The 25872-nt window shown below is 46.5% G+C and overlaps 10 protein-coding genes across 10 annotated transcripts; 5 read left to right on the top strand and 5 right to left on the bottom strand.

Annotated features, from left to right (window-relative positions):
* Nucleotides 1-263: 263 nt before the first annotated feature.
* Nucleotides 264-1737, top strand: AGABI2DRAFT_183391 (hypothetical protein). The gene is made up of 5 exons (XM_006458242.1): nucleotides 264-489; nucleotides 537-625; nucleotides 679-831; nucleotides 882-955; nucleotides 1010-1737. Exons 1-5 carry the CDS (start codon nucleotides 316-318, stop codon nucleotides 1669-1671), a joined length of 1152 nt encoding a protein of 383 aa, XP_006458305.1. The 5' UTR covers nucleotides 264-315; the 3' UTR covers nucleotides 1672-1737.
* Nucleotides 1726-3567, bottom strand: AGABI2DRAFT_176709 (hypothetical protein; the record flags this gene model as incomplete). Its single annotated transcript, XM_006458241.1, has 7 exons — nucleotides 1726-1856; nucleotides 1908-2300; nucleotides 2347-2575; nucleotides 2808-2879; nucleotides 2928-3064; nucleotides 3116-3245; nucleotides 3297-3567. 7 exons carry the CDS (start codon nucleotides 3565-3567, stop codon nucleotides 1739-1741), a joined length of 1350 nt encoding a protein of 449 aa, XP_006458304.1. The 3' UTR covers nucleotides 1726-1738.
* A 128-nt stretch (nucleotides 3568-3695) lies between these two features.
* On the top strand, nucleotides 3696-5045 carry AGABI2DRAFT_216783 (20S proteasome subunit). Its single transcript, XM_006458240.1, has 8 exons — nucleotides 3696-3744; nucleotides 3793-3830; nucleotides 3877-3918; nucleotides 3978-4104; nucleotides 4158-4282; nucleotides 4331-4456; nucleotides 4506-4682; nucleotides 4941-5045. Exons 1-8 carry the CDS (start codon nucleotides 3723-3725, stop codon nucleotides 4947-4949), a joined length of 666 nt encoding a protein of 221 aa, XP_006458303.1. The 5' UTR covers nucleotides 3696-3722; the 3' UTR covers nucleotides 4950-5045.
* Nucleotides 5046-5199: 154 nt separating this feature from the next.
* AGABI2DRAFT_183389 (hypothetical protein) lies at nucleotides 5200-10692 on the top strand (the record flags this gene model as incomplete). The annotated part of the gene is made up of 18 exons (XM_006458239.1): nucleotides 5200-5203; nucleotides 5431-5790; nucleotides 5839-6171; nucleotides 6223-6860; nucleotides 6910-7023; nucleotides 7150-7434; nucleotides 7483-7600; nucleotides 7653-7738; nucleotides 7790-7867; nucleotides 7920-8444; nucleotides 8495-8793; nucleotides 8843-9058; nucleotides 9109-9226; nucleotides 9277-9410; nucleotides 9464-9703; nucleotides 9755-9861; nucleotides 9919-10310; nucleotides 10360-10692. 18 exons carry the CDS (start codon nucleotides 5200-5202, stop codon nucleotides 10573-10575), a joined length of 4263 nt encoding a protein of 1420 aa, XP_006458302.1. The 3' UTR covers nucleotides 10576-10692.
* On the bottom strand, nucleotides 10667-11856 carry AGABI2DRAFT_115313 (hypothetical protein; the record flags this gene model as incomplete). The annotated part of the gene is made up of 8 exons (XM_006458238.1): nucleotides 10667-10691; nucleotides 10742-10900; nucleotides 10960-11084; nucleotides 11139-11308; nucleotides 11359-11470; nucleotides 11530-11541; nucleotides 11604-11677; nucleotides 11763-11856. 8 exons carry the CDS (start codon nucleotides 11854-11856, stop codon nucleotides 10667-10669), a joined length of 771 nt encoding a protein of 256 aa, XP_006458301.1.
* A 359-nt stretch (nucleotides 11857-12215) lies between these two features.
* Nucleotides 12216-14212, bottom strand: AGABI2DRAFT_199822 (hypothetical protein). Its single transcript, XM_006458237.1, has 11 exons — nucleotides 14147-14212; nucleotides 14026-14096; nucleotides 13928-13971; nucleotides 13766-13842; nucleotides 13616-13713; nucleotides 13280-13485; nucleotides 13168-13229; nucleotides 13050-13110; nucleotides 12786-12996; nucleotides 12627-12731; nucleotides 12216-12573 (listed from the first exon to the last, which is right to left on the bottom strand). Exons 1-11 carry the CDS (start codon nucleotides 14175-14177, stop codon nucleotides 12301-12303), a joined length of 1239 nt encoding a protein of 412 aa, XP_006458300.1. The 5' UTR covers nucleotides 14178-14212; the 3' UTR covers nucleotides 12216-12300.
* A 131-nt stretch (nucleotides 14213-14343) lies between these two features.
* On the bottom strand, nucleotides 14344-15684 carry AGABI2DRAFT_190642 (hypothetical protein). Its single transcript, XM_006458236.1, has 5 exons — nucleotides 15414-15684; nucleotides 15136-15362; nucleotides 14914-15068; nucleotides 14630-14848; nucleotides 14344-14568 (listed from the first exon to the last, which is right to left on the bottom strand). Exons 1-5 carry the CDS (start codon nucleotides 15650-15652, stop codon nucleotides 14404-14406), a joined length of 1005 nt encoding a protein of 334 aa, XP_006458299.1. The 5' UTR covers nucleotides 15653-15684; the 3' UTR covers nucleotides 14344-14403.
* Nucleotides 15685-15853: 169 nt separating this feature from the next.
* On the top strand, nucleotides 15854-17610 carry AGABI2DRAFT_199816 (hypothetical protein; the record flags this gene model as incomplete). The annotated part of the gene is made up of 5 exons (XM_006458235.1): nucleotides 15854-16141; nucleotides 16198-16493; nucleotides 16552-16762; nucleotides 16819-17127; nucleotides 17182-17610. 5 exons carry the CDS (start codon nucleotides 15854-15856, stop codon nucleotides 17365-17367), a joined length of 1290 nt encoding a protein of 429 aa, XP_006458298.1. The 3' UTR covers nucleotides 17368-17610.
* Nucleotides 17611-17621: 11 nt separating this feature from the next.
* On the top strand, nucleotides 17622-21065 carry AGABI2DRAFT_199815 (hypothetical protein). Its single transcript, XM_006458234.1, has 13 exons — nucleotides 17622-17999; nucleotides 18059-18098; nucleotides 18154-18284; nucleotides 18354-18591; nucleotides 18648-18833; nucleotides 18888-19126; nucleotides 19186-19390; nucleotides 19449-19585; nucleotides 19636-19719; nucleotides 19773-19838; nucleotides 19891-19993; nucleotides 20048-20325; nucleotides 20375-21065. Exons 1-13 carry the CDS (start codon nucleotides 17667-17669, stop codon nucleotides 20939-20941), a joined length of 2607 nt encoding a protein of 868 aa, XP_006458297.1. The 5' UTR covers nucleotides 17622-17666; the 3' UTR covers nucleotides 20942-21065.
* Nucleotides 21066-21158: 93 nt separating this feature from the next.
* AGABI2DRAFT_199813 (hypothetical protein) lies at nucleotides 21159-25059 on the bottom strand (the record flags this gene model as incomplete). The annotated part of the gene is made up of 25 exons (XM_006458233.1): nucleotides 24986-25059; nucleotides 24697-24932; nucleotides 24477-24643; nucleotides 24360-24425; nucleotides 24197-24311; nucleotides 24108-24145; nucleotides 24014-24060; nucleotides 23946-23964; nucleotides 23846-23892; nucleotides 23741-23793; nucleotides 23419-23684; nucleotides 23348-23368; nucleotides 23213-23291; nucleotides 23144-23157; nucleotides 22954-23094; nucleotides 22727-22892; nucleotides 22569-22683; nucleotides 22465-22517; nucleotides 22299-22414; nucleotides 22212-22238; nucleotides 22076-22149; nucleotides 21842-21963; nucleotides 21485-21766; nucleotides 21383-21415; nucleotides 21159-21331 (listed from the first exon to the last, which is right to left on the bottom strand). Exons 1-25 carry the CDS (start codon nucleotides 25036-25038, stop codon nucleotides 21159-21161), a joined length of 2523 nt encoding a protein of 840 aa, XP_006458296.1. The 5' UTR covers nucleotides 25039-25059.
* Nucleotides 25060-25872: the final 813 nt, after the last annotated feature.

Genomic DNA, 25872 nt, shown 5'->3' with positions numbered 1-25872 from the left:
GTCCTTCCGACTAATTGACGCTCACTACTTTCTGCTTTGCCTCCCGGCTTCTCGTATCCAATCTTATGCCTTTGACTGTACGAACTTACTATTACCCTGTGTCGTTCGTTAATAGGACCGCTCTGTTTAGTGGAAATTCTCTCATTTCGGACAACATTTGACCCTGTTCCTGGTTCAGCTATACTTTAATGAATACATCCCTTTTCTCGAGAATTGATACATAATTGAGCTACAACAAGCAACGCCAAACAGGAACTGTGGAGAGGTACTCAGTCAGCCACAACATTCTCAATCAACCACAATACTCGAACCACGATGACTTCTCGAAATAACGTCGGAGGCTGGCTTCGGGGAAAGACAATTAAGAAAGCTGGGGCCGCTTCGTCTAGCAACACGCGTTCTTCTACCCCACAGCAAGTACAAAGCACTTCAACGACCGTATTCGGAGGGGGTGTCAAAGACCCATCAGGAAGAGTATCAGAATTTTTCGTGAGTTGCATACACTTGCACCCTCCACGCGACTTATATTGTGGTAGTCAATGGACGACCAGTGTCCTGTTTGTAAGAGCGACCGATATCTCAATCCTAAGCTTCGCCTGCTGGTAAGCTCATGCTACCACAAAATGTATGTATGTAGACTGCGCCTCCAATCCAATTGAATGAAGCTAATATATTCAGGTGTGAGTCATGCATTGACAGACTATTCACACTGGGGCCAGCGCCTTGTCCTATCTGCAATAAAATCCTCCGAAAGCTTGCGTTTACACCACAGACTTTCGAAGACCTCGGAGTCGAGAAGGAAGTGGCTGTAAGACGACGGATAGCAAAAGAGTGTGTTGCTTATCTCATTACATGTTCTGCCCATTTACCGTTTGATTTAGATTTAACAAAAGGAGGGAAGATTTTCCAGATCTTCGATTCTACAACGATTACCTGGAGGAGGTTGAAGACATTAGTAAGTCTCCCTACTCAATCATCATGGTATTGAAATGGCTAATTTGTGCGTTAGCCTTCAACCTCATCAATGATATCGACATTACGGAGACAGAGGCTCGGGTGGCAAGATATCGTTTGGAAAATTCCGCGCTTATAGAACTCAATCTGCAGCGTGAGGAAGCTTACGTTCAGCAACTTCGCGACCAAGAAGAGACAGAACGTCGAGAACGTGAAGCGAGAGCACAAGAACTTCGACGAGAAGAAGAAGAGGAACGAGAGGAACGAGAAAAGGGCAAGCGAGAAATCATTGACAAACTGGAGACCAGTAACAAAGACGCCGCTAAAGTCGTGGCTAAAACGCGCGCGAATGCACTCAAGCGCAGCCAAGCTCGCTCCTCCTCTGCTTCACAACTTATGAGCAGCTCGAGGTTGTTAAGGTCAAGAGCAGCACAAAGTACAAACGTGCCCGATGTGCCTCATGTCCCACTGCAAGACAACTATTATGCTTATGAAGGCAAATTCGTGCTGCGACCTGAAGGATATCTTGATTTTCTAAGTGAGGCTGTCAGAAAGGACAGGGAAGGAATCATGCGCGGAGGGGGTTACAAAGTCGAAGAGGCATGGGAGCGGGCTCTCCGCAGCGCCGTCGCTGCTCTTGACCTTCCACCTCTATCGGGACTCCCTAATCAGACATCCCAATCAGAACAGGAGGGAGATGTAGTCATGGTATCATAGCATGAGTATTCCATAATATAATATTGTACTTATGAAGTTGTTTTATTATTGTTTGTGTTTTATGGCCCTAGATCATGGATTCACATGATATTCGTCGACATCTGATTACTCTTCTACTCAATCTCTCCTCTTTCGTCAAGGGGGTCCTCAGAGGGACATACAAAACCTGGTATTCCTTGTTCGAACTAAATTAAATTTCAGCCACTGATAAGAAAGAGCAATAAATACAAACGTACAGAAGCTGCTGAAACGTGAGCTTGAACACTCGTTGCATTTGATTGGGGTCGGGAGCATCTGGTTCTGCCTTACGTTTCTCATTCATCAATTTGGAATCCCGAACAACCTTATCTTTTTTCCTTCGGTGAGTGAGCTTTAGGTATGACAAAATCGTGGGTTTTGTACTGGCATGTTTGAGATTTTTCGATGGTGTTTCAGCAGGATTCTCCATGCCGAGCTCTAACTCCGAGGGTGTCAATAGATCCCTTAATGTTATGGGTTTGACGTTATCAAGTCGCTCTCCATTCGATTGTTCGTGAACCGGGGTCTCCACCTGGGGGCATTCCGGAGATATACTCTCTGAAAGACCACAATTTGATCTCGCGAGATTGCGGAGTGCCAATGGTAGAAGGCTACCCGAATTTTGAGCATAAGCAAGTAAACTTTAGCCGGACGTACCGTCCAGTGTCAAATGTAAGTAGGCTGGTACTCCCATCAGTCTCCTGCTGGTAGCCAACGATGAGGCGGGAATGCCCTCGATGTTGTAAGATAACTGGCATTAGTTGAGAGGCTATGACAGGTGTTGTCTTTCCGAGCGTATCATTGATGCTAGTGGAAGGCGTATCTTGGGCATCAGAATACTCGGAGTCAAAATATTTGACCATCCACCGAATGACGGCGGCTGCGCCTGATGAGGATGACCGAGTTAGCCTAGCTCGCAAAACTATATTAAGCACTTGCAATCCTCTTTATCTCTGAAGCCATCAAAGTCGAGTAATTCGGCTCTGGACTTATCAGAGGGTGCGTGTTGCCTGGGTATAAGCGGGCTTACGGAATTCCCCTGAATGAAAGAGCTACGTAAATCTCTTGTGTCCAGAATTAGCTGCAAAAGGGGTAAATATTAATAACATAGATCGTACCGGCGGTGCCGATCCATTTATTGGTCTCCATTAACCTGTTGCGCAATTCGTTGCGCCCAACCTGATCATAGCCTAGCTGCCCTTGTTAATTACTAGAGCCTGTGAAATATTGTAGCTGACCATTGTCCCATGCAGAATGGACCCATGACTGGAGACTCCGAACGCTCGGCGAAGGCTGGGTATCCAGAAGTGAAAGATATAGAGGCTGCGTCTGTTGTTCCATGAGGCCGGTGCAGAGCATCAGAAAGTTGCGATAGCTAATGGCAATGAGAGAGATGACGGGTACTATGATTGTGCTGGATACTTACCCGCAGCCCCAGCTAGCATCCCAAAGTTCTTTGCTAATGTGTACCACTTTTTCATCACAAAGGACTGATCGTAATATTCTGCCCTTGGTGCAGAGTGTGATTAGAGAGGACTTGAGTAAGGGTATTAAACCTGGAGTAGAGACAGTCTGAGATGCTTCAATTGAAGAATCTTCCAGCTCACCAGGTGTGAAGTTACGGGGCGGGGGCACACCAAGAGAGGGATACCAAAATACGTCGTTCTCAACCTTTCTCTTCATGGCCTTCCAGGACTCAGTAGGGCCAGAGTAGAATTGCCTCTTTGCTTGTAGTCGCTTACTGCTGCTGGCTTGAACATTGGGAACATTGGTCTGGGAGATAGCAAGAAGATGAGCTTCATAATGGTCCTGCCGTTGAGAAATTGTGAGTGTTTGGAGGTCTTCTGGACAAAAAGCACAGGTGAAGTGGTCTGTCATGGAGATGTTATGTTTTAATTGGGACGCGACGGTTTTGAATTTGAGCACTTCAGCAAGCGAGGTGATTTGTGGTCACGTGGAAGATGAGATAAGCTGCTATTTGAAGATTATGACCGTGACGCGTCCTGGCAGTAGCATTAGCACTACTCCCAACCATGTCCAGGTCCTACGATCGAGGTCAGTCCACTAAACCCTGCGGATTCAGAAAGCTTACAAGTTCTGTAGCTCTTACCGTCTTTTCTCCTGATGGCCATCTCTTTCAGGTGCGTCCAGCATCATCAGTCGAGTTCAACCGCCTAAGTTTTGCAGGTAGAATATGCTCTGGAAGCCGTACGCAAGGGAACTTGCGCTGTAAGGAATAATCTCAAACGATGTTCAAATTTGCGTTCAGATTTTGATGTCTCGATCAGGTTGGCGTTCGGGGAAAAGACGTCGTGGTCCTTGGTGTCGAAAAGAAATCCGTTCTGCAGCTACAAGATCCACGTACAGTGAGGAAAGTGGTGATGCTGGACGACCATATCTGCCTGGCTTTCGCAGGTTTGGGTACTCCTGCTCTACTTGCCGATCTTGCACTCATCTTGTTTGTGTAGGGTTGACCGCTGATGGTCGCGTTCTCATCGACAAAGCCCGCGTTGAGTGTCAGAGCCATCGGTTAACGGTCGAAGATCCCGTTACCGTGGAGTATATTACACGGCATATCGCAGGCATCCAACAGGTGTGTACGATTCTCATAGAGAAAGGTTTATCAAGTTCAATGGTTTAGCGTTACACACAATCTGGTGGTGTGAGGCCTTTTGGGATCTCAACGCTCATTATTGGATTCGATCCCCACGACAATAAACCAAAGTTGTATCAGACAGAACCTAGTGGGATATATAGTGCCTGGAAGGTGAGATCGACCTCTTCGAGTGATAGTCGCCTTCTCAGTTGGAATCAAGGCAAATGCCATCGGTCGCTCATCCAAGACAGTCCGAGAATTTTTAGAGAAGAACCACAAAGATGACATGACCAGGGAAGAGAGTATTAAGCTCGCTGTTAAGAGTCTTCTGGAGGTGGTACAGACTGGAGCCAAAAACATTGAAATTAGCGTGATGGAAGGATATAGCAAAGTGACAGTACGTTAATCTTACACTTGACTTTGCGGTCTTACTTATTCCAGCGCTTTTTCCGCAAGAACTTGGAGAGCTGTTATAAGCTCCCGGGTGATATCATCGAGAGAGAAAAGGAAGCTGGTAAATATGTTGTTCAATGCCCACGACAGCCACATGTTCATTGACAATGTCCACTTTTCCACCTGCAATGAACTTAGTTTGCCTGATAGAAGCACTAAGTATTTCCAGTAAAATCGTCTCCTCTCCTTCATCTAACCTCCAGGGCAATAAGTCTGGTTTGGTGTGGAAACTTAAGTAGTGCTGTATACATACATTCTCCATTTGTTTGGCAAGGACCCTGAGCAAAAACAAACATTATGATGTCCTAAAATGGAAGGTTATGCGTAGACGTGTACCTGACGTTCTTCATCTTAATGACCTCCCCAAGTGTCGTATCGAATAACAAGCCAGACACCTCTATTAAACATGTCTTGTACTCGGAAATTCTCTCCGTTACGTCTGCAATGCGTAAAAACTCACGATGGGCATCTTCTACGCTGTACATGAGTGCCAAAGACACTTCAACCCTTGGCAGCAATCTTGGTTTGCGTATATCGTCCCCAGCAACCACCGTAAGGCTCTCCGAGAGAGGCGGAAAAGAGGCTGAACTTATGGCCAATTTTCAAGATTTGAAACGGACGATAAAAGATATCTCAGGTAGTTTAGAAACGATTATCCGTACCAAGCACTTGCTGAACGAGACGTAATATAGATTTCGATAGCGTGGACCTTCCTGTTATTCTGGACCCGTTCTTTGCAATCCTTCGCTCCCCACTTTCTACTGGACCAATCACGTCTGCGGTCTTGTCTGCCCTCCATAGCTTCTTTCACTGTGGCCTAATCAATCCCAATGCCCGGCTCCTCGATCATGCCCTCGCTGAACTCAGTAGCGCAGTATCACATTGCAAATTTGAAACAAGCGACTCGTCTAGTGACGAAGTGGTCCTCTTGAAGATCTTGACTGTAATTGAGGACTGTTTGTGTGGCAATGTCGGAGCTGGCCTCGGTGACGTTGAAGTGTGCGAAATGTTGGAAACAGTCCTCACCACTTGTTGTCAGATGAGGTTAAGCGGTAAGTTCCTATCTGTATGTCTCAAGAAATGATACCAATCATCTTTAGAACTTCTCCGTCGATCTGCGGAGATTACTATGCATTCTCTGGCTCGGACTGCTTTTGCTAAATTACATATCCTTGACCCCGAGGCAGAAGAAGCAAAGCTTGTTGTCAACGATGAGGTGGTTGAAGGAGAGATAAAGATGACGGTCTCAGCGCAGGACATCCCAGCTAAAGCGGAGTCGGTGGACCACAACGTTGAGAGACTAGAGACGGAGAACGACGCGGCTTCCAAGCAGGAACAACTTTCCGACCAAGGTGAACCTCCACAGAGTAAAGACGATGGTGTCAATAAGACGCAGCCACTTTCAACCACGTCCTTCGCCCACCGACCTGCATGTGCGAAGCGCCCTTTTGATCCCTTAGCTCGTACTGACTTCTTGATCGTAGATGGCCTGCCCTCCATTCTGGAGCTACTTCGTGTTTTAATCAATGTTCTAGATCCCAATGATCAACAACATACTGATTCAACTCGGCTTGTCGCCCTTGGAATTTTGAACACCGCATTTGAAGAGTCCGGGACTGTCGTTGCTTGTTTTCCTTCTCTGAAAGCCCTCCTAGTTGATTCAGGGTGCAAATTCTTATTTCAACTAGCCCGTTCGGAGAACATGTCAATTTTGCAAGCCACATTACGCACCATATCCACTATCTTTGTCACCACCCGCAAGCATCTCAAATTACAGCAGGAATTATTTTTGGCTTTTACTATTGACAGACTCGTGACTCCCTTCCCGAGTTCGAATGTTAAAGGTTCTAAAAAAGGGCAATACACTTCACCTCGGCCTGGTACACCTGCCACCCCAAATTCGGAAGATGGAAGGTCAGACCCAGAGAAGATACATACCAATTTTCATACAAGCTCAAAAGTGCATGCGCCACCTGCTCGAGGTGAAATAAGAGATTTGATCTTGGAGACGTTGGGCCAAATTGCCGATCAGCCGAGTTTTATGGTGGACTTGTATAGCAATTATGATTGCGATGTTAACTGCGAGAACTTATTCGAGAAACTGATCGATTTCTTGACTCATGTAAGTGCACGTATTATGCGATAACGCTCCATTTTTTGACAATGTTTAGTCGGTACAAGACAGCAGTGCGACAATTCCCGACCTTCAACAACGAAACACGCAAATATTATGTCTCGATATGCTTTTGAGCTTCATCCAAGATATGGCAACACGGGCTGAGGGTGTGCGTATATTTCTTTCCTATGTACACAACGATCGCTGATGAGCAAGCCAGGCGTCCGAGGAGTGGCCAAGTGTTGAGTTCCTTTCGGCATCTTTATCTATGTAATAATCTTATCCTTTTACACAGGCTTTCCCTTCCCCAGCTTCGCTTCTGCAAGCAAAATCACAAAAGCAAATTATTCTCACAGGTGCCAACGTGTTCAATAATAAACCTAAAAATGGTCTAGCGTTCCTGGAAGAGAACGGAATCATCTACAACGACCTTTCAGAGGACGTTTCGAAGACAAAAAGTCTAGCACTATTCCTGAAAGGATGTACTAGACTCAACAAGCGTCTGCTGGGAGATTACATTTCGAAGCCCGACAATATCGAGTTACTCAGAGCATATATCGGTCTATTCGACTTCCAAAATGTGAGTGAATGTGTTTCAATTCAAACTTAGATGTTAAAACCCGGCTAGAAAGCAATCGCTGACGCGATGCGTGAACTCTTGGAGGCCTTCCGATTGCCAGGTGAAGCACAGCAAATAGCTCGAATAACAGAGACTTTCGCTTCCATATATTTTGCCTCGGGGCCCGGTAAGCTACTATTAGATGTGGTCAACTGCCCAAACTAATATCTTACCCTCAGCCGAAATTAAGAGTGAAGATGCTGTCTACGTTTTATCCTATTCTGTCATTATGTTGAACACTGACCTTCACAACCCACAAATTCGAGTATGAGCAGTCTTTCCCTAGATATACAGAAAATGACCTTTATTTATTTAGAAAAGGATGACCATTGAAGATTACCAGAAGAACTTACGAGGTGTTAACGATGGTACTGACTTTTCACCCGAATTTTTGGTAAGGCTAAACAAGGAGTACCATTCCTCGATGTTTAACACGCCAGTTCTAGCAAAATATCTATGACTCTATTCGCAAACGGGAAATTGTGATGCCAGAAGAGCATACTGGGCAACTGGGATTCGAGTATGCATGGAAGGAGTTGCTCGCCAGATCGCGTAACGCTGGTGACTTCATGATTTGCAATGCCCAGGCATTTGACAAACAAATATTCAAATTTATTTGGAAGGCTGTTATTTCGGCCATCGCACATGCTTTTATCACCTTTGATGATGATTACATCATTCAGAAGGCCATCACGGGCTTCAAACAGTGTGCCACTCTTGCAGGACGTTTTCATCTGCCGGATGTCTTTGACTACGTTGTCGTATCATTGTCGCAAGCTACTGGTTTACTCTCTGACTCATTGCCTTCGACCGTTCCCAACTATCCTGTTGTCAATGTTGAGGACCAATCCATCACTGTTTCGAACCTCTCTGTAGACTTTGGTACCAACTTTAAGGGTCAGCTAGCCGCGGTTGTCTTGTTTATCATTGTCAACGGGAACGGGAATGCGCTTCGAGAAGGGTGGACGCAGGCAAGTGCGCGAGGCTACCCTGGTAACCTAGTAACTCAATGGCTCTGTAGATATTTGAAATGTTCCAGAATCTTTTCCTTCATTCGCTTCTCCCGAAGCGGATGTTACAGATGGAGGACTTCCTCGGAGGCGTCACAGCGATACCTTTGCGGGGCAGTCAACCGCCACGACCGCAACATAGGAACGACGGTGGCCTACTCTCGACGCTCTCATCATATTTGATGACGCCTTACAATACTAGTTCGGAAACTCTCATTCCTGAGGCTACTGAAACTGACGTTGAGAACACGCTCTGTACAATTGACTGCCTGGCTTCTTGTAGACTCGAGGAACTTTACCGCCAAATCACGTACGTTGCAACATGTCTCCCCAACTCCCATTAATGATATCATTGATAGACAACTTGATGTTGAAGCAATGGTTGCCTCAATCCGAGCTTTGGAAGCTTTAGCACACGAACGCACGGTGGCCAAGCTCAAAATGCAGCCCGATGAAAATGCAACGGGGACAGACAGCCGTGACTATCAATTGCCATACGATCCTGCATCCGTTTTTCTACTGGAGACTATGGTTAGTATATCCTGTCATGCTCCCCAATACATCGAGGAATTATGGTAAGCTCCTGCACCTCCAGCCCGAAGCCGATGCGATATTTGTATAACAGGCCGATCGTGTTTGAGCATCTTTCAGCTCTACTTTCTACGCCAACACAATATAGTGTGTTGCTTATAGAACGTGCTGTGGTTAATCTACTACGCCTCTGTCGCTTATTAGCTCAAAAGGTATGGAGTCTTCTACTTCAAGTGTGGTCCGTTACTTACAAACTCTCTAGTCTTCCCTTCGCGATCAAATCTATATTTCCTTTGACCTACTAGCAGGACTCCCTGCCATCGTCTCAAATTCTGTTGGGGAGCAAGTGGCATCCGGTGTTAGTCTGATTGTCCAGCAACACCGAGACATTATACGGTACGTTATTTATGGACAAGCTCGGCGACTGTCCCTCAAATGCTCTATATTAGATCACAAACAGAATGGAACGTCGTCTTTGCCATGATCAGGACATCGATGTCTCATCCCGAGGCTGCTCGATTATCTTTCGAACTCATGACAGTCCTTACGGCTGAAGGATCTCAATCGGTCTCGTTGGATAACATCCCTGGCCTAGTCACCATCTTAGATGATTTTGCAGCTGCTGCTGGAATTGCTACAGAGAAACACCAACAACGTGGCCGAAGAGTGGAACCCCTAACATCTGCAAAGTGAGTTAGATGCTCGATTCACTGGGACATTGAGCTACACATTGGTCATAGCTCTCCTGTCATCGAACGCAGTAAGCAGGCTGTGGACATCATGGCTCGTCTTCATCGTGAATACCTGGTGCCTTTACTACACTCACAGCAAGTTGATACCAGTCATGGTTAGTCTACTATTCACGCTAATAGAAGTACTTACCCGAATTAACATAATACTTCAGGAACGTGGAGGCATTACACGCTTCCTTTGCTCATGGCTCTTAGTCGGCAATCAACGAGTGCAGCGCGTGAGGTTCGGCATGCAGCTATCGGACACCTGCAGCGTATCCTCCTCGGCCCCGGTCTGCTTCTTGACGAGAATGATCAAAGCCAAGTGGGAGACGTTTTCAACCGCGTCGTATTTCCACTTCTCGACGAGCTTTTGAATCCCCAGACCTACCAGCGCGACCCCTTTGGTATACCGGAAACACGGCTACGATCGTGCGCATTGCTTTGCAAGGTGTTCATGCAGCTTCAAGTCAAGGAACAAGTGGGGGCAAGTTTTAGTGTGCTTTGGATACAAATAGTAGATTTATTGGACCGGCTGATGAACGCTGATCGCACCGATCAGCTGGTGAGTGTCATCGTACATAGTGATTAATTATCACTGATATTTTTTTTAGTACGAAGCGGTGCCAGAGTCTCTCAAGAATGTCATTCTTGTAATGAGTGCTACTGGGATCCTTGTACCGCCCCCTGCCGATGGAGACAAAGACGATAGGGAGGATTCTCAGCGGACGCTATGGTCAGCGACTTATGAGAGAATTGAGCGGTTCTTGCCTGGATTCTTAGAAGATATCATACCACTACACTCACAATCTACTTCCGCTCCGTCATGAGTATGATCATGTGTAGAATACAACATACAAAGTCTACACATGGCCCTAATACTTGACCACAAAAGTAAAAAGAGACACACACATAGACAGTTTACCAGAATTTCATTTTTGAAACCCTAAGGTATCCTGTTAAATATCTTATTCGGAGATATGTTTTGTAACTTACCGAATGCGAACGTAAAGGCCGGTAAAAATTAGCACAGGTGCTACTGTGTATGCAATAAGCCTAACAAGGCTTCCAGCGTATTTTTCTCCCCAATGTGACCAGCCGCCACCCAGATGAGCTGTGAGCATCATTAGAGGGAAAAGAACATATCCAGATGCTCTACATAAAAATATCCAAGTTACACGTTGGGCTTTGGCCACAGTGGGAGTTGTACATACCTATGGTATTTCCAGAGGGCTTTAGCCTTTGCACCTCCACCAAAGAGCGCTCCGCCTTTCCATACGCTCCCCGCACCAAGAAAGATTTGGAGAAGGAGCCAGGATACACACGTGAAACCAAGCGTCTTGATTTCAAATATCTTTAACTAGAGTGCAAAAAAAGAATGGATGATACTCACTCCATGCCATGTTTTCGCATGGTCGGTGCCACGCAGATATTTGTTATATACGACAGACGAGGTTCCTAGCATAATGAGTGGAAATCCAACGAAAAACATGGCAGTTTGATGCCGAAGAAAACCGGCTGCCTTGGTTACAGGCTGAGATGTGGGTTGGAGAGTCAAAATTCCTGCCGGAACTTTGAGTATACGAAACGCAGGTGGTGGTTTAGAGACGCACCATATGTAAATGAACCTAGTGCGAGGGTCTGCAAGAGCGGATGAAAAGCAAACCAGCCGAGTTTAGAAGGACCATTGAAGATGACGATGAACCATGTAGTCAAAACAAGAATCTATCAAAACCAATTCAGCTGTCGATCATTAAGCGAGTATCTTTCAGACTCGGACTCACCGCAACGCCAGTCTGTAATCGTACTACATATTTACAATCGGGACTTTAGCGGATGGAGTGCATATAATGCTTACCAAAGTTATACTTCTGGCCCAATTATCCCCATGTCGTTCCTCAACTTTAACTTCTAAACCCATTTCAAGTTCGACTAGTCACAACGGACACGATGAATATCATGTTTTTACTCGGCGTTTGCAATGAATTTAATTGCTAAGCATTTTCAAAGCACTCACCGAATTCAGCAGGCTCAGGGTGTTGTGATAAGAGGTGCTCCGAGTCTTCGTCTCTGCGCTCGCTGTCTCCGTTCGAAGAGCTAATGTTAGGCATGGAATGATGACTCTTTATAGCTACCCGGAGTCGGGTGCTGCTTCTTCGATTTGCAGGAGTCACGGTCAGTAAATAGCACTGACGGGGCGCGCCGAGCGCTCTGGGTGCAATTACGAAACATCCTTGGCTTTGAAGGCCATGGGAATGGGCTCTGGGAAATCACAAGCACCGCCACACGGTAGATTCTTTGTTTTTATGGAAGAGGTACATTAGTGAGGGTTAAGCCACAGTATTCAATATGCGAGTAAACAGGTGCAAAAGATGACAACAACTATGGTATAGAAGGATGTGAGGCAATAAAGAAAACATTAGCAATTAGGATGAGAGAGGAGCAGGAAAAGAAATATCAGACAAAGCCACGGTAGAAGAGTGACTCAATTATTGGGGGTAAGAAGTAACCAGATGCTAATAGACTTGCACGATGCAATATTAGAATTGAAATAATCAATCCAGACAGGGAAATGTTCTCTCCTCTTTCCATTGTTCAACCATTCCGATGATGGTTTCTTTGGTGAACAAGGGTTTGCGCAGTTGGTATCCCAGGATGCTTTTCATTTTGCCGTTACTGAGGGGGATAGAATGCTTATCAAGAGCGTATTTGTCCATATAAGCCGTGAGATGCTCGTTTGCAACAGGAGGCTGGGAGAGGATTCTCATTTCAGCCCACTTGTTGACATGGAGGTCATTAATTTCATCCACATGGTCATCGTCGATAAACTGATGGAAAGAAAGAATTAGTAGAATGAAAAAAGGGCGGACATTTTATATACCTTCATCACAGTGGTCTCCAACATGTTGAAGAACTCGAAGGTCGTACCGAAAATAGATGTAATGGTCTGGCCAACACTCAGATGTGTGCTATTGGAATCATCAGTCTAGTGGCGTAATCAGTCGTCTATCCCATATTTTATAGATAACCCACTACTTGCCACGTTGAAAACAGGAGCAATAACTTTCTGGTTCTTGGGTATCAATTCTGGCGACTGGGTAGTCTGAGGGGCATATGAAACGATCTCGACTCCAGCCTTCTCGTCGGCAGCCTGCCTCCCCAGTTGCGCAATCCAATGGGCAGCGGCCCAGGCTGCACCAGCTACATCCTCGACATGGACCGTATATGTGATGTTCTTGCCGGGAGACCACCTAAGGCATTGTGATTAGTGTCGATGGTCAGATAGGCTTACAGAGGGGCGTACATTGACTTCATTGGTTTATGAAGATGGCCATAAACAGACGCTATGACGATCGCGGAAGCAACTGTATAAGACGGTATCAGTGTGTGCTCTCCTGGCGGAGGCTCGATACGAGACGTACTAATGCCATAGTTTGTATAAGGTCCGTATACAAAGCCGGGTCTCAGGATGACCAAGTTTAACCTATGAGGCATAAATCACTGGCCGCACGCTACGAACGGAAGTAGTCTAACCCCTCAATTGCACCAAGGATCCTTAGGGTCTCGTGCCACCAAGTGCCAATTGTGCCCCATGGCTGGACTTGGCTATTTTCATCTTGCGGGACTTTGCCTGAGACCTTATAATAAGGCTGATGGATCCGCACATAGGCTTTGACTTTGCGTCTTGCGGCCTCTTCGCCAATCAGCTTGGCGGTGTGGCATGTGAAATTTATGATGATCTAACGAGCAAAAACGAACAACGACAGTGTCAAAATATGCATCGCTTAAGGGGAATGAAAAGGTAATTCCGAGATTCAGGGTGTAGGTGCAAAGTTTAGAGGGGTAAGATCGGGAGATCAGATAACATACCTCCTCAGAACGATCGGCCCAGATCTCGCCGGTGAAGTCAAAAACATATTCGAATGGGGGTATACCGGCGGGCGGCTCAAAAACGGGGGGAATTTTTTCTGCGCTGCAGAGTTGGATTGGGCGACGGACGGGATGGAGATCAAGGCATACCGGGAACAGTCAGATTGACTTGACGGTATTCCACCTGTGGTTTCTCCAGAAGTTTGGGGAATTCGGAACCGATGTAACTGTTGCATTATGAAGAATGAAAGGTATCGAAGATCTGTTAGTAAGATGACGTGAAAAGCTACGAGATGGGGGGGATGAACTCACGTAGTGGCGGGCACGACGGAATACTTGTCGATGATCCGCAGATGCTAAAGTCATAATTCTGAGCCAGCAGGCAGAACGGCGGCGAAGGAGTGGCGTACGGAGACAAGGGGTTCGCCTTCCAGTGGGACGAGATAGGAAGCCAGGGCGCGCGAGCAGGTGTTGAGGCCACCTGTACGATTGTCAGTGTTGGGCGCAGAGAGAGTGCGAGTGAAAACCGACCAAATATAATGGCGCTGGGTTTGTTGGCCATGGTGGAAGGGAAAAAGGAGGGATGGGATGAGTGCGAGGACGGAAAGATGAGATGCTTTAACCGGGCTGTTACGTAATCCGAAGGATCATCGATCAACGAGCGCCCACTGCGCTCTTCACGTTGCTGTGGGAACACACAAACCTCCTCACTCGCAAGTAACCATAGTGTAACCATTCACAACAGCCTATTATGTATTCTCGGGACGCGGATTCCGCTCTCGGGCTTACTACTGGCCGGCACGGCCTTTTAGATATTTATAAACAGATGAAAAATCCTTTGCCGCCAGGTCCGGCTTAGTTCGAATAGATTCGGCATACACAGACTCTGCGGCCTCACCAAGGGGCAGCGGGCATTTGTGTTTCTTGCCTATTTCTGTCGCCAGCCCCATGTCCTGCAATTCAATCCCCATCAGAAGTCATTCATTAAAGCTGGTAAGGAGCAGCCAAGCCAACCTTGAGCATGAGCGCAGTCACAAAGCCTCCCTGGTAGTCCCTTTCCGACGGAGGAGACTTGCCCGGCAAGCAACCAGGAACAGGGTTGTTAACAGAGGACGCCCAGCAACCGCCAGTGCTGCTATTAATGACGGCTGCTAATACACTAGGGTCCAGACCGAGCTTTTGCCCCAGAAGCATGGCCTCCGCAATTACAATTTGTTGCACACCTAGAGCAAGCTTTTAAAGGTAAGATGAGCGCTTGAGAGTCAAATTAACGTATGCAGGGGGTCAGAGTCGCGCACGTTGTTACAGATTTTGGCTCCTAGCCCTGCACCAGAAGGACCGCAATGGATGATGCGTTGACCCATCGAGGCGAGGATTTGTTCCGAGAGCTTGAAAGATTGTTCCGTGCCTCCTACCAGAAAAGAAAGCGTGCCAGCTTTAGCTCCGGCAACGCCTGTACTTCAACCATTTTATGTTAACTCGATCAATGGCACAACTGGGGCCAATAGGGGAAGACTTGCCGCCAGACACGGGTGCATCCACCATTAGGGCACCGATCGCGTTGATTTCACTGGCGACCGCACGAGCCACATCGACGTCTAGGGTGGTTGAATCGATACACAGAGTTTGTGTGATATCCTCGGATGGCAGTTTTTGGAGACTGGGTATAATACTCCCGGAATATACTTCCTTTACATGAGGTGAAGATGGCAACATGGTGACGATAGTACGGGAGGCTACAGCGGCTCTGGGGCCCGGTGAGCAGTAGTAACGTTTATAAGACAGGGTGGACGCTCACTGGACGGGGGTGTGAGCGACCTCCATATTGGCTCCAGGAAAATTGGAAAGAAAATTATCACGAAATGCTTGAGCACTTTCTGGCACGGCATCGCACACAATAAATTGGGAATCTGGAGCTTTGGCAAATTGCTTTGAAAAAAGATTGTAAGCCATCTCTGAGCCCATGCGACCGAGGCCGATGAAGCTTGTGCTTTTAGCGCGCGGGAGGCGCTGGAGACATCGGAGGGATGGGTGCATTGTGGTGAGAATGATAGAATGATAGCAGAATGATAGCCGGAGACAGACTTACGATGCAAGTTAGTTCGTTTTCCGAATGCTTACCCTGCCCCGCCCCGTTTGCACTGCGCAGTCTCCTCCGCTGCTCTCTAATGCACACTCCTGGCGGAGTAGTATACTTGATGTATAAGTATCAGACACATATTGTATCCCCCAGTGAGCATGGCCACTGTTTCGGTGGGAGGTGACACTCCACCCTCATACGAGGTCGAGGACGACCATTCTCTGCCTCTCTATACGTGCAGCGTTCCCAGTTCCGAATGTCTCTTGCAGACAGAGCCTCCTCGTATAACGAACTGTCCCACTTGCGACTGGATATTCGAGACCAAGCATATGCGGATCAACCTTGGCCCCCGTCTCTGGAAGCTCCATACCCCTTCCTACGGCTTGAATGGCAGGATAGAGGGCACTATCAGACTCTCGAAGGATGTCGAGACCGTGACCATGACGGTAAGCTAAATGGCGTATACTATTCTGTCCACCACTGACAGCCCGTACCAAATTAGCTTGAGGGCCGTATCAGAGTCACCACAATTTCGCAGCGAAGCACATTATCCGCCGATACTGTTTTGACTCTTGTGTCACAGACCGCGACTATTTATGATGCCCAGAAAGCTGAATCTTCAGCGGAGGAAGACCGTCCATTCTCCCTTACGGTACCTCACGAAACACAATTCAAAGAACAGTTCATCACTCTCCCTCCTTCGCATCTTTCATATCACCCCCTCGTCTCTACCGAAGTCAATTACTCTGTCAAATTCCATGCCAAGCGCAAAGGCAAGGGCCTCAAGAAAACCGAGTCGTAAGCCTTGTTCTCGTTCTAGTATACCGTCGAATAACCGTCCTCATCGGAATTCAAGGAAAACTGTTCGCATCCTCTATCTTCCCAAATCTACACCCTCAGAACCGCCCTTGTATGCGATTCCGCGCCCATCACAAGGTCGCGATGATACAGATCTTTACCATCTTTACAACCGAGTGAAGACGATCCCTTTGACACCCTTTCACCCCGACTTTGGAAAATCCAAATCCAACGAAAGCTCCCTGGATAATTTTACTTCCCGCGTATTCGTGAGTTATATGCTCTGATTGTTCCTGCAACTCGGCTGAATGCTCCTTCGCTTTAGCTCTCGCTCCCATATCCATTATGTTTCTCATCGGGTCAAATAATACCATTCACGATGAGCTTGGCATTTCCAGATGATCCGTTCTTAGCCTTGGCGCTGAGGGGCAATCGGATTGAGCTGTTTAGACGACTGAATGTCTGGAAGAAAGGGTCCAGTGAGGTGCTGCAACGAGACGACATAGTGTCGTCGTCGGCGTTGAAATTTGGCAGGGAGTACTCGGAAGGTGTCTGGCTATTGAGAGGGGACATCAAGGCCGGAGACCAAGGTAAAGAGGTCTCTTGGATACTGGATGGAGTAGCTGAAGTCCAGGTGAGTCAAGGTGCTCATGTCGTTTAATTTATGTGACTGACATGTGAGGCTTAGTATGTCCTGCGTGTCATTCTAAGGCCCTCGATCAATCTCCTGGGATCTGTACCTTGCTTCAAGCACGAAGAGGTGGTCAAAATAACTACGGATTCTTGGGGTATCTTAGATAGGGAGTTGAGCTCTATGGGTGGTACACCGACACCAGCGATCGGTTTGGCTGCCAATGTTCGCCAAACCAAATGAGGATCCAGCTTTTGAACTGCAGCTGGAAACATGATACGGCTCATCTTAGGCGTGGACGAGGGATTTGTTCTATTTTTTTTAAATCTTTTTTGGGCTTCCTGCTTGTGTTTAGCTTAGTAGCCGCACGACATTATTGTAGCATAGATCAGGTACTTAAGTAGTGGCTTATTGATTTGTCTTTCCAGGGTGTCTTCGGAAAATTATAGTTTTACTTATTCAAACACGACCCTGTGCACCACTTTCACTCGCTGTCCCACCGACATCTCATTAACACTTCCACACATCATCATCAAACACCAATGCTCGCCGCCGCAACATCGTTTTTCGGGCGTACGAACATCTCACAATCATATAGCATCGGTCAACCAACGGGCGTAGGCTCGGCGAGTTCAAGTAGACCATCAACACCTGGTGTATCTTCCACTTCGGGTGCCGCATCTGGCTCCACGAATGGTGTTCTGTCAACGACATTTACACCGACATTTGCCGTCGGATTATGGAAAGTGCAAAGTGCATATCACAAAGTGACGAACAAGAGAGTATCAGTCTGGAGTTTTGACAAACGAAGCGCAGATATGGAAAGGCTGGGGCCATTAGCCAGGGAGAATGCACTAGAAGTCCTGAAAGCGGAGGTGAGCCTTCTTTCCGACCCGTCTGAGCAGAGAAAACCGGAACCAACTGCGGCAAAAAGGCCTCCGCTCTCAGTCGCTTGCGGCATCCCTCGATTCTAGGTGTGTCCGGTCTGCGTGGCTTCGGCGACAAGCCCTCTCATCTTGATCGAAACAGAGATGGTCGAGCCCCTGGAAGAGACCCGGAGCGAGCTCATATTTGCGACTGAACCCATTCTCTCGACTTTGGAGCTCTCCATTCCCGGCTACGGACGGCATGCTTCGCTTGTTGAGTTGGATGAGGTCGAGGTATGCCGAACTATGAGCAATATGGGTTGACGCCATAAAGTAATATCTCCCTTCATCTCTCCCTTACAGATCCAAAAGGGTATTCTACAAATCTGCAAGGGGTTGTCGTTCTTGCACTCATCAGCGCAGCTGATCCACAGTAATATATGCCCAGAGAGCATCATCATTAATATCGCTGGAGATTGGAAGATTTCAGGTCTGGGCCTGACGATTCCTCTTCTTACCAATGGTCAACCTTCGCGCTGGGAATTCCCTTCGTTCGATGGACGACAGCCTTCATACATTCAAAGATCCTTTGACTACATGGGTGTGTTGTTTCATCTCTCGATCATCTCGTCATCGTATCGATATTTGGTTATACAGCCCCAGAATATGCGCTGGATGAACAGCTTCTTACGGCCTCAGATATGTACTCCTTAGGAATTCTTGTCTATACTGTCCATTGCAAGGGGTCGCCCCCATTCAAGACACGCGGAAGTCTGGGTGGACTTCGTGAAAATGCCGGGAAACCTGTTCCTGGGCTAGAAAGACTAGATAGAGACCTGCAGTGTACGTTCGCCTCGACCATACTTCCCCAGACTCTGCTCAATAGACTTGATGCAGCTTTGTTACGATCTTTAATCACTCGCCATGCGACGTCGCGCCCGGGCCCATCGGCACTTCCTTCACAGCCATTTTTCTCTTCGCTTCCCATCTCAACGCTCAATTTTCTGGACAGAAGCAATTTTACTGCGAAGACGAGAGAGGAAAAAATTTCATTTATGAAAGGCCTAACAGGAGTCCTAGAACGCTTCTCGGAAGGTTTGAGGACACGCAAAATACTGCCATCTCTCCTTGAAGAGGTCTGTCACTATCTTTTTGGACTTTCCGATTGATGGGTGTTGACTCCGGTGGTATTTAGATGAAAGACACTCATCTGTTACCATATATCCTGCCGAACGTTTTTTCGATATCGAATGTCCTTACTTCATCTCAATTCGCGAGTCTGGTTCTGCCGAGTCTTAAACCACTCTTTATCGTCAAGGAGCCTCCACAGAATATGTTGACACTACTGGAGAACTTGCATCTGTTGCAAAGCAAGACAGAAAAAAACGTTTTTAGAGAACGTGAGCTTTGAGTGCTTCTGTGAAATAGGGTACCAGTACCTGACAACTCTGATTATAGAGGTGTTACCTCTGGTGTACAATGCACTGGAATCTGAACATGCGGTGGTGCAAGAAAAGGCTCTGAATTCCGTGCCTGACCTTTGCGAAACGATTGATTACGCTGAAGTGCAAGGTGTCCTTTTCCCTCGTGTTGCTGTGCGTTCTCCTTTTGCAGACTCTCCCGAACTGACGGAGTTGCATTTTAGCTTGTCTTTTCGAAAACGAAAGTACTGTCAGTGAAAGTGGCTACTCTCGTTACTTTTCTGACAATGGTGAAAACTCTCGATACGGTCAGTGCTTGCGATGGAAGGCTCTACTTGGATACTGACGTTATACCTATCAGTCCAGTCTGACGCAGAAATTGGTTCCACTTTTAGCTAAGATTCGGACTAGGGAACCAGCAGTTATGGTGAGTTTTCCGCTCTAAATTCTTCCTTAGCTGTTAGTTGATATGTGAGAAGATGGCTACATTATCTGTGCAGGAAGCCATGGGATTTAAGGTAGATCGCGAGGCAGTAGCGACCCTGGTTCTCCCTCAACTGTGGGCCATGTCGATGGGACCATGTAAGCCATATATTCTCTTACTTCATTAGCGTAATTAAAATCATATCTTTCTAGTATTGAACCTGGATCAGTTCCAACGCTTCATGTCGGTCATAAAAAAGCTAGGAGAAAGAGTGCAGCGAGAGCATGATCAATTCCTTCGCGACGCTCAACGTATAGAAGACAGGTCCTCTACGGCGGTCAACGGGGTGGGTCAGCCACTACCCGTCACAGTTGACTTCGAGAGTTTGGTCGGAAACCCTCGGGGTGGAGGGACAAATGTTCAAAATTCAGCTGCCGGGGATACAGCTTCATGGGACGATGATGTTTGGAGTAGCATCTTCACCGATAACGTATGATTTTATTGACTGATCTAGTCTTACCTTACTGATTATCCACAAGCCCTCCTCATCTCAAAATGTTCTTTCTCCTGCTCAATCACCTCGCTCTGTTTCCATTTCACCGGCTGCGTCTACTACGCAGGTTACCACAAGGTCATCAAATCTATTCCAGCCTTCGCAACCATCTAGATTGAATTCATCGGCCGCCTCGAGCATTCCAAGTCCTATTACAACAAGTAGGAAGTTCACGACTGGCTCTCAGGACTTATTTAGCAGTTTGTCCGGGTCAACGTCACCTGTAACTAAACCACTTTCACCACCTATCTCAAAACTCGCTCCTCCACCCAACCAATCAGCTAAACCAAATTACAATATCTCGTTGGACTCCTTTCTAACAACCCCCTCAACAATTTCACAACCTCCTGTAATCCAGTCGAATTTTCCACCCTTACAATCCACATTCCAGCCTTTACAACCTTCGACTCCTTCGTTGTCCCCATCAATAACACCTTCCCAGATGTCCGGCATGGGGGGCATTCTTACCCCCTCGCGGCCCACACAGTCATCTTCGAATACACTTAAGAAAGCCTCGCAGAACGACTGGGGAGACTTTGATCCTCTATTATAGAGTTGGCTTTTGATGGTGAAGTTGTCTTGTAAAGGTAAAGGTTGGTCTTAGTGTAGCCGGTCACTTCCTTCCTCCTCTACCTCGATGTTTCCTCGCCCATATACAGTTTGCGCTTCTGCTATCGTATCTGGTATCTGAATTTGTTGCCCACTTTGAAGTGTTACCACGTCCGGATCGATCGGTAGGCCAAGGATACTCCTTATGATTATACCACCTCCTAATTTTGAAGAAACTTGGTTGGCTTCCCTGCAAGTGGCGCTTTGTACGCCTGTCTCGGGTGAGTACGAGATGAGTGGAAGGGCGAGGTAATCAAATCCTCACAGTTTCCGCAACCATCCTCGCAATGGCAATTCTCTAAAGCAGAATGGGCTTTTCGCAAGGTCTCATGAGCTATCATCAAACATGAGAAAGTGCACTGTGAAGACTCAAGGATGTACTGACCATAGTCGAAAGCTTTTGCAGCCACCCCACCACCTTTGCCAATAGAATCATAAAAAATGATTCTGAAAAGATTAAGTAAAATTAGAAGTCAAATAGGGAAACAGAAAACCCGCCTTGCCGGTCTCTTTCTAGATGACTCTGTGACCCTATACTCTTTCTCCGCTGCCTTGCACTCCGTCCTGAGATCCTCGGACAATGGAAATTGGTTGAGGAAGGCATGTTGAGCTGCATGTATAGCCTCAGCCAAATTGAAATGCTTGCGACGCAGTAATTCTAGAATCGAACGCGGAACATCTATCCAAAAACCTGTCGTATCGCATACGTAAGGAGGCGTATCAATCTCGACAGCATCGAGAATTGTGTTGTTCCTAATTTTGAAGAATCCTTTCGATGTCCATTATTATATGTCCCTTAAGCATGAAAATCAGACATACCGAACACTTTCACTTCCACGTTGACCACTAAAAGAAATTAAGGTGATCTTGACGGTCGCTCTGAAATAAGTTTGCGACTCACTTCCGTAGAAAGCACGATGGTTACCAATGGCTCTGATTCGAGTCGTGCGAACGGCATCTACATTTCTAAATCCAACTTGAAAAATCAGTCATTCTAGCAGGAGCGGGGGACGAACGTGAAATCCCTATCGCGGATTTATTTTCAGTCAAACGGTCAACTTAGATATGTCAAACATACCGAGGTGACGTGTGATAATTGACATTCGCTTGAATGACTTTGGCTATCTTGTTATCATGACTAACCTCCGTAACCTATCACGCGAAAGCAAGTATTTTAGTGAACTATATGAATGGCCTATAACGCTGGAGCTGACGATATATGCTTCGCCTTGATGCATAAACTAAAAAGCAATTGTATCGGATATCAGAATGAAAAAGTTATAATAATTGGTGAAACATACAATGCCGCCTTCATAAATTTCGAACATCGCACGCGATACTTCGACCTCTTCAAGAATGATGTTTGCTGCATCAGTTTTGACGCAGATGACAGCATATCTTTCTTCCTGAGCGCCACCTGAGAAAATGTTGGTCTCTTGTATTTGCCTCTCGAGGTGGCCCACTTACGGATGGATACAAAGCGAGGTGGGTAGGGCAAAAAATTAGGGTGGGTTTGATACCTATGTACATATATTCAAAACTTTCCAAAGCGAGCACATTCAAAAACTCACCAGCCATCTCTATCCTTGAGCAACTTCTTCTCGCAGATATCAAGCATCAGAGCACCGAAGTATTGTTTATCCTCTCTGTGGATAGGCATCTCATGTGCAGCGCATTGTAAATGCGCTAGTAAAGTTAATTTTTGTTAGATAAAAGTCATTAGACACACCTTCTAAAATCACCGGGCTTTCTGTGTCAATCACTAGATCTTCCATTGCGTGGCTGAAAAGCTCTTCCGAGTGATTGACATAGTACTGATCTATTGGGAATGGGTCTGCAACGAAAATGGCTAATGAGTCCCGCACGCGACGTCCAGCTCTTCCAGCTTGTTGACGCTGGGCGAGAATCGAACCATACTAAGTTTCTTCTACATTTTAGCGGGATAAGGGTACTCACAAAGCTGGCGACGCTCATGGGAAAGCCAAGCATGATGACAATATCAAGAGCACCAATGTCAATACCCAGCTCAAGAGCATTTGTCGCGATGATTCCAAGCAATTGTCCAGAGAACGCCTCTTCTTCGATGCGACGACGATCCTGTGCAAAGAATTACATTGTCTGCATGCAGTCCAAGGTGGATATATACTTCTTGTGAATAACCTATGAAAGATACGATTTGTCAGTGCATCGAGGTCAAACACTCATCAGTTGTCACCTCCTCGATATGCTTTTACTTTGGCTAAAATATTAAGCTGTCCTTCATTGCTTAGATCCGCTCGTATGGCCCTCATGGCCTAAACAGTGGTTGATACATTGATTTTTCACCGCACTGACAAGACAGTCTACCTACCAGCTCACAAACTTTCCGTATCTGCAAGCTCTCATTAACGCCGAATAGGGGAAGGATTCAGTGGCACATACTTTGCAGAATAAAAGGACGCGAGCACCTTGCTGCATCAAAAAGCGCATCAGCAATGTAGCCTCAGAGATTGACCCTCGCCTTCCGAGATTCTTGTTTGCATTGTCAATCAACGGCGGATTCCATACGAGGAAATCCTTCCTTCCAGAAGGCGCGCCGTCAGTATCTACCACCTGGATTTCGTCTTCTCCGAGGCAAAAAATCTTCTGCATGTGGGCACCTGGATTACCAAGAGTAGCGGTACAGGAAATGAAACGAATTTGGCGATCTATTGGACGGAAAGTTTAGTTTTGATGGAAGGAGCTGCGAGAGTGCACTACAAACTTCCGACAGCTGCACATATGCGCCTGAACCTTCGCATAATGAAAGCAACGTGGCTGCATCCACTTTCAGTCCGGAACGTGAGAGATTAGTTGCTGTAAATCTCACCTTCCAAGAAGGCCGGAATAGTAGTGTAGCTCATCCACTACAACAAGCTGACAAGAAAATATAACAAACTGTTAGCCTGGAACAATCGGTCGCAGCTTACCTTGACTTGACGCAGAAAACTACAGAAATTTCAAAATTTCCATTGATACATCAACGACAAGACCTCACCTCCTCCAATTATCCTCATGAGGTAAGATGGATGCATGGATTGTATCCTTGGGAATTGAGAGCTGCAAACACAAGTCGACTTGGATAAACTTACGAAGTTCGTGAAAATGACTGAGGACTCTTCTCGTATAGCTGGACCAAATTGAGCTTCTCATGTAGAAGAAAGTTTGTGGTGGTACTAACTCGGTCGCAGTTCTTGTGGAGTATCGCCATCATACGTAGAGACTCGGATATGTTCTAGGCCAGGACAATTCTGAATCATTTTTTCAAGAGATGCCTTCTGGTCTTGTTCCAATGCCTGAAAAATGTGAACGGAATATAGACAACAACGTTTCGTCATTTTTACCTTTGTAGGGTATATGCAAATTGCCTTTGCCTCAATGTCATCTTCGAGGAACTTGAGAATCGGAACCTGCAAGTATCATTTTCTGAACGCCGATTCAAAAAGGTATGGAGTACTCACTTGATATATCAAACTCTTTCCTGAAGCTGTGCTCGTCGACACGACTACATGTTTTCCTTCGAAGAGAGCACGTATCGCTTCTGATTGGTGGGCATAAAATGATCCGATGCTCCTCGAGGTGGCCAGAGCGGAAGTTATACTAGGGGAAAGCGAAGACCCCAGTTCGCCTTTTGATTTGGTCAGTGTCTCAATGCATTTATAAGCCAGTGGAAAAGTTCACCGTGCAGTGGTTCTCGAGCATCTACTGTCTTACGAAATATAATCTGTTCCCGATACCAATCCTGATCCATCATCTTTTGTACCAAGTCGTTCACGGAAGGTCGTGCATTAGTGTTCGTGGCGCATTCTTGATCTGAAGGAGTTATTAGCGCATAGGGCACAACTGGTACATGCTCCCGAGCGGCCTGTTGGAGCATCTGGACGGGATCACTTTGGTGCATTGTTGCAAGTATGAGACTAAAAGCATGGTAGATCAGATAAAGGAGTCATTGAGATGTAGAGAGATTTACTCATTTACTGCCTGCCCAAAGATATCATTTCGTGTTTCAATGAGCAGCTTCATCGCCGCGGGTGTCAAGGAAGGAGTCTGCTGGTAGCTTAACCTACCACAGGTGTTAGTACAAAACCATAATACTCATATTACTTATCACTATAGTCTTACCCAGCATTCCGTGACTTCTTCCCTCTTAGGTTATCAGCGAATTCGAGAACGAGAATGCGCCCTTCCCCGCTCACATTTGCCACTCTTGTAGAAGGAATGACAAAGTCAGGAGATTTCGCTCTGTGCTTCCCCTTAAGATCAGCGTTCTCGTTGATTGCGGAATCATTTCGAGGTATGTATGAAAATTTGACGATGTCAGGAAGAAGAGCTCTAGGCGAAAGTGAGTCATACTTCCGTGGGCCAAAGCTATTTAAACGGACTTGATCTCTGCGACAGCTTGCAGCTCCAAAGGTCTGCGCATAATCCATCCGTCAAGCTAAACTCTCGCGAAAGTCTTTCACTTGCCGTTTCAAAATGCCTTCCACGGACGATCTTATAGCGTCAAATGTTGTCGCTATTTGTTTCTTGGAAGATATAAAGGCTAGAACGGTGTTTAAGGCCTTGAAACAGTCAGAGAATCGTAGATTATAATGCGCCCAGTAAGATACCTTAAAAACCTGGGTAAGAAGAGGTCAGTAAACGAGGTCGGAGTGTTAGAGTATTAGATAGAAACACACAGCAAACAACTAGGAGGGAAGTCAGTACTGTGAACCAGGCCAGCGCCTGAGAGGGCGTACTGAAGTGAAATGCTCTGGCCACTCGACATCTTCTTTTGTTTTGCTGATGCGACGCGCCTTCTTCGCACTACTTGGGTTTGAGGATGATGAACGCTTCATGCTGGGGTGAACCAAGAAT

The sequence above is a fragment of the Agaricus bisporus genome (assembly GCF_000300575.1).
Source record: "Agaricus bisporus var. bisporus H97 unplaced genomic scaffold AGABI2scaffold_2, whole genome shotgun sequence".
In the NCBI taxonomy this organism is placed as follows: domain Eukaryota; kingdom Fungi; phylum Basidiomycota; class Agaricomycetes; order Agaricales; family Agaricaceae; genus Agaricus; species Agaricus bisporus.
Note: the sequence above shows the minus strand (reverse complement) of the source record. Positions and strands in the feature narration are given on the sequence as shown.

What these genes read in the sequence shown, in the direction of transcription:
- AGABI2DRAFT_190642 (XM_006458236.1), bottom strand. Translation starts at nt 15,652, where the DNA reads ATGCACCCATCCCTCCGATGTCTCCAGCGCCTCCCGCGCGCTAAAAGC. An exon ending in GTCGCTCACACCCCCGTCCA is followed by an intron (nt 15,363 to 15,413) that starts GTGAGCGTCCAC and finishes ACCGGGCCCCAG; the next exon opens with AGCCGCTGTAGCCTCCCGTA. An exon ending in GGATGCACCCGTGTCTGGCG is followed by an intron (nt 15,069 to 15,135) that starts GCAAGTCTTCCC and finishes GTTGAAGTACAG; the next exon opens with GCGTTGCCGGAGCTAAAGCT.
- AGABI2DRAFT_216783 (XM_006458240.1), top strand. Translation starts at nt 3,723, where the DNA reads ATGTCCAGGTCCTACGATCGAG. An exon ending in GTCCAGGTCCTACGATCGAG is followed by an intron (nt 3,745 to 3,792) that starts GTCAGTCCACTA and finishes CAAGTTCTGTAG; the next exon opens with CTCTTACCGTCTTTTCTCCT. An exon ending in TACGCAAGGGAACTTGCGCT is followed by an intron (nt 3,919 to 3,977) that starts GTAAGGAATAAT and finishes TGTCTCGATCAG; the next exon opens with GTTGGCGTTCGGGGAAAAGA.
- AGABI2DRAFT_199822 (XM_006458237.1), bottom strand. Translation starts at nt 14,177, where the DNA reads ATGGCCAACAAACCCAGCGCCATTATATTTG. An exon ending in GGGCCGATCGTTCTGAGGAG is followed by an intron (nt 13,486 to 13,615) that starts GTATGTTATCTG and finishes TTTGCTCGTTAG; the next exon opens with ATCATCATAAATTTCACATG. An exon ending in CATAAACCAATGAAGTCAAT is followed by an intron (nt 12,997 to 13,049) that starts GTACGCCCCTCT and finishes ACAATGCCTTAG; the next exon opens with GTGGTCTCCCGGCAAGAACA.
- AGABI2DRAFT_199815 (XM_006458234.1), top strand. Translation starts at nt 17,667, where the DNA reads ATGCTCGCCGCCGCAACATCGTTTTTCGGGCGTACGAACATCTCACAA. An exon ending in TGCCATCTCTCCTTGAAGAG is followed by an intron (nt 19,127 to 19,185) that starts GTCTGTCACTAT and finishes GGTGGTATTTAG; the next exon opens with ATGAAAGACACTCATCTGTT. An exon ending in TCCTTTTCCCTCGTGTTGCT is followed by an intron (nt 19,586 to 19,635) that starts GTGCGTTCTCCT and finishes GTTGCATTTTAG; the next exon opens with CTTGTCTTTTCGAAAACGAA.
- AGABI2DRAFT_183391 (XM_006458242.1), top strand. Translation starts at nt 316, where the DNA reads ATGACTTCTCGAAATAACGTCGGAGGCTGGCTTCGGGGAAAGACAATT. An exon ending in GAAGAGTATCAGAATTTTTC is followed by an intron (nt 490 to 536) that starts GTGAGTTGCATA and finishes ATATTGTGGTAG; the next exon opens with TCAATGGACGACCAGTGTCC. An exon ending in AGCTCATGCTACCACAAAAT is followed by an intron (nt 626 to 678) that starts GTATGTATGTAG and finishes TAATATATTCAG; the next exon opens with GTGTGAGTCATGCATTGACA.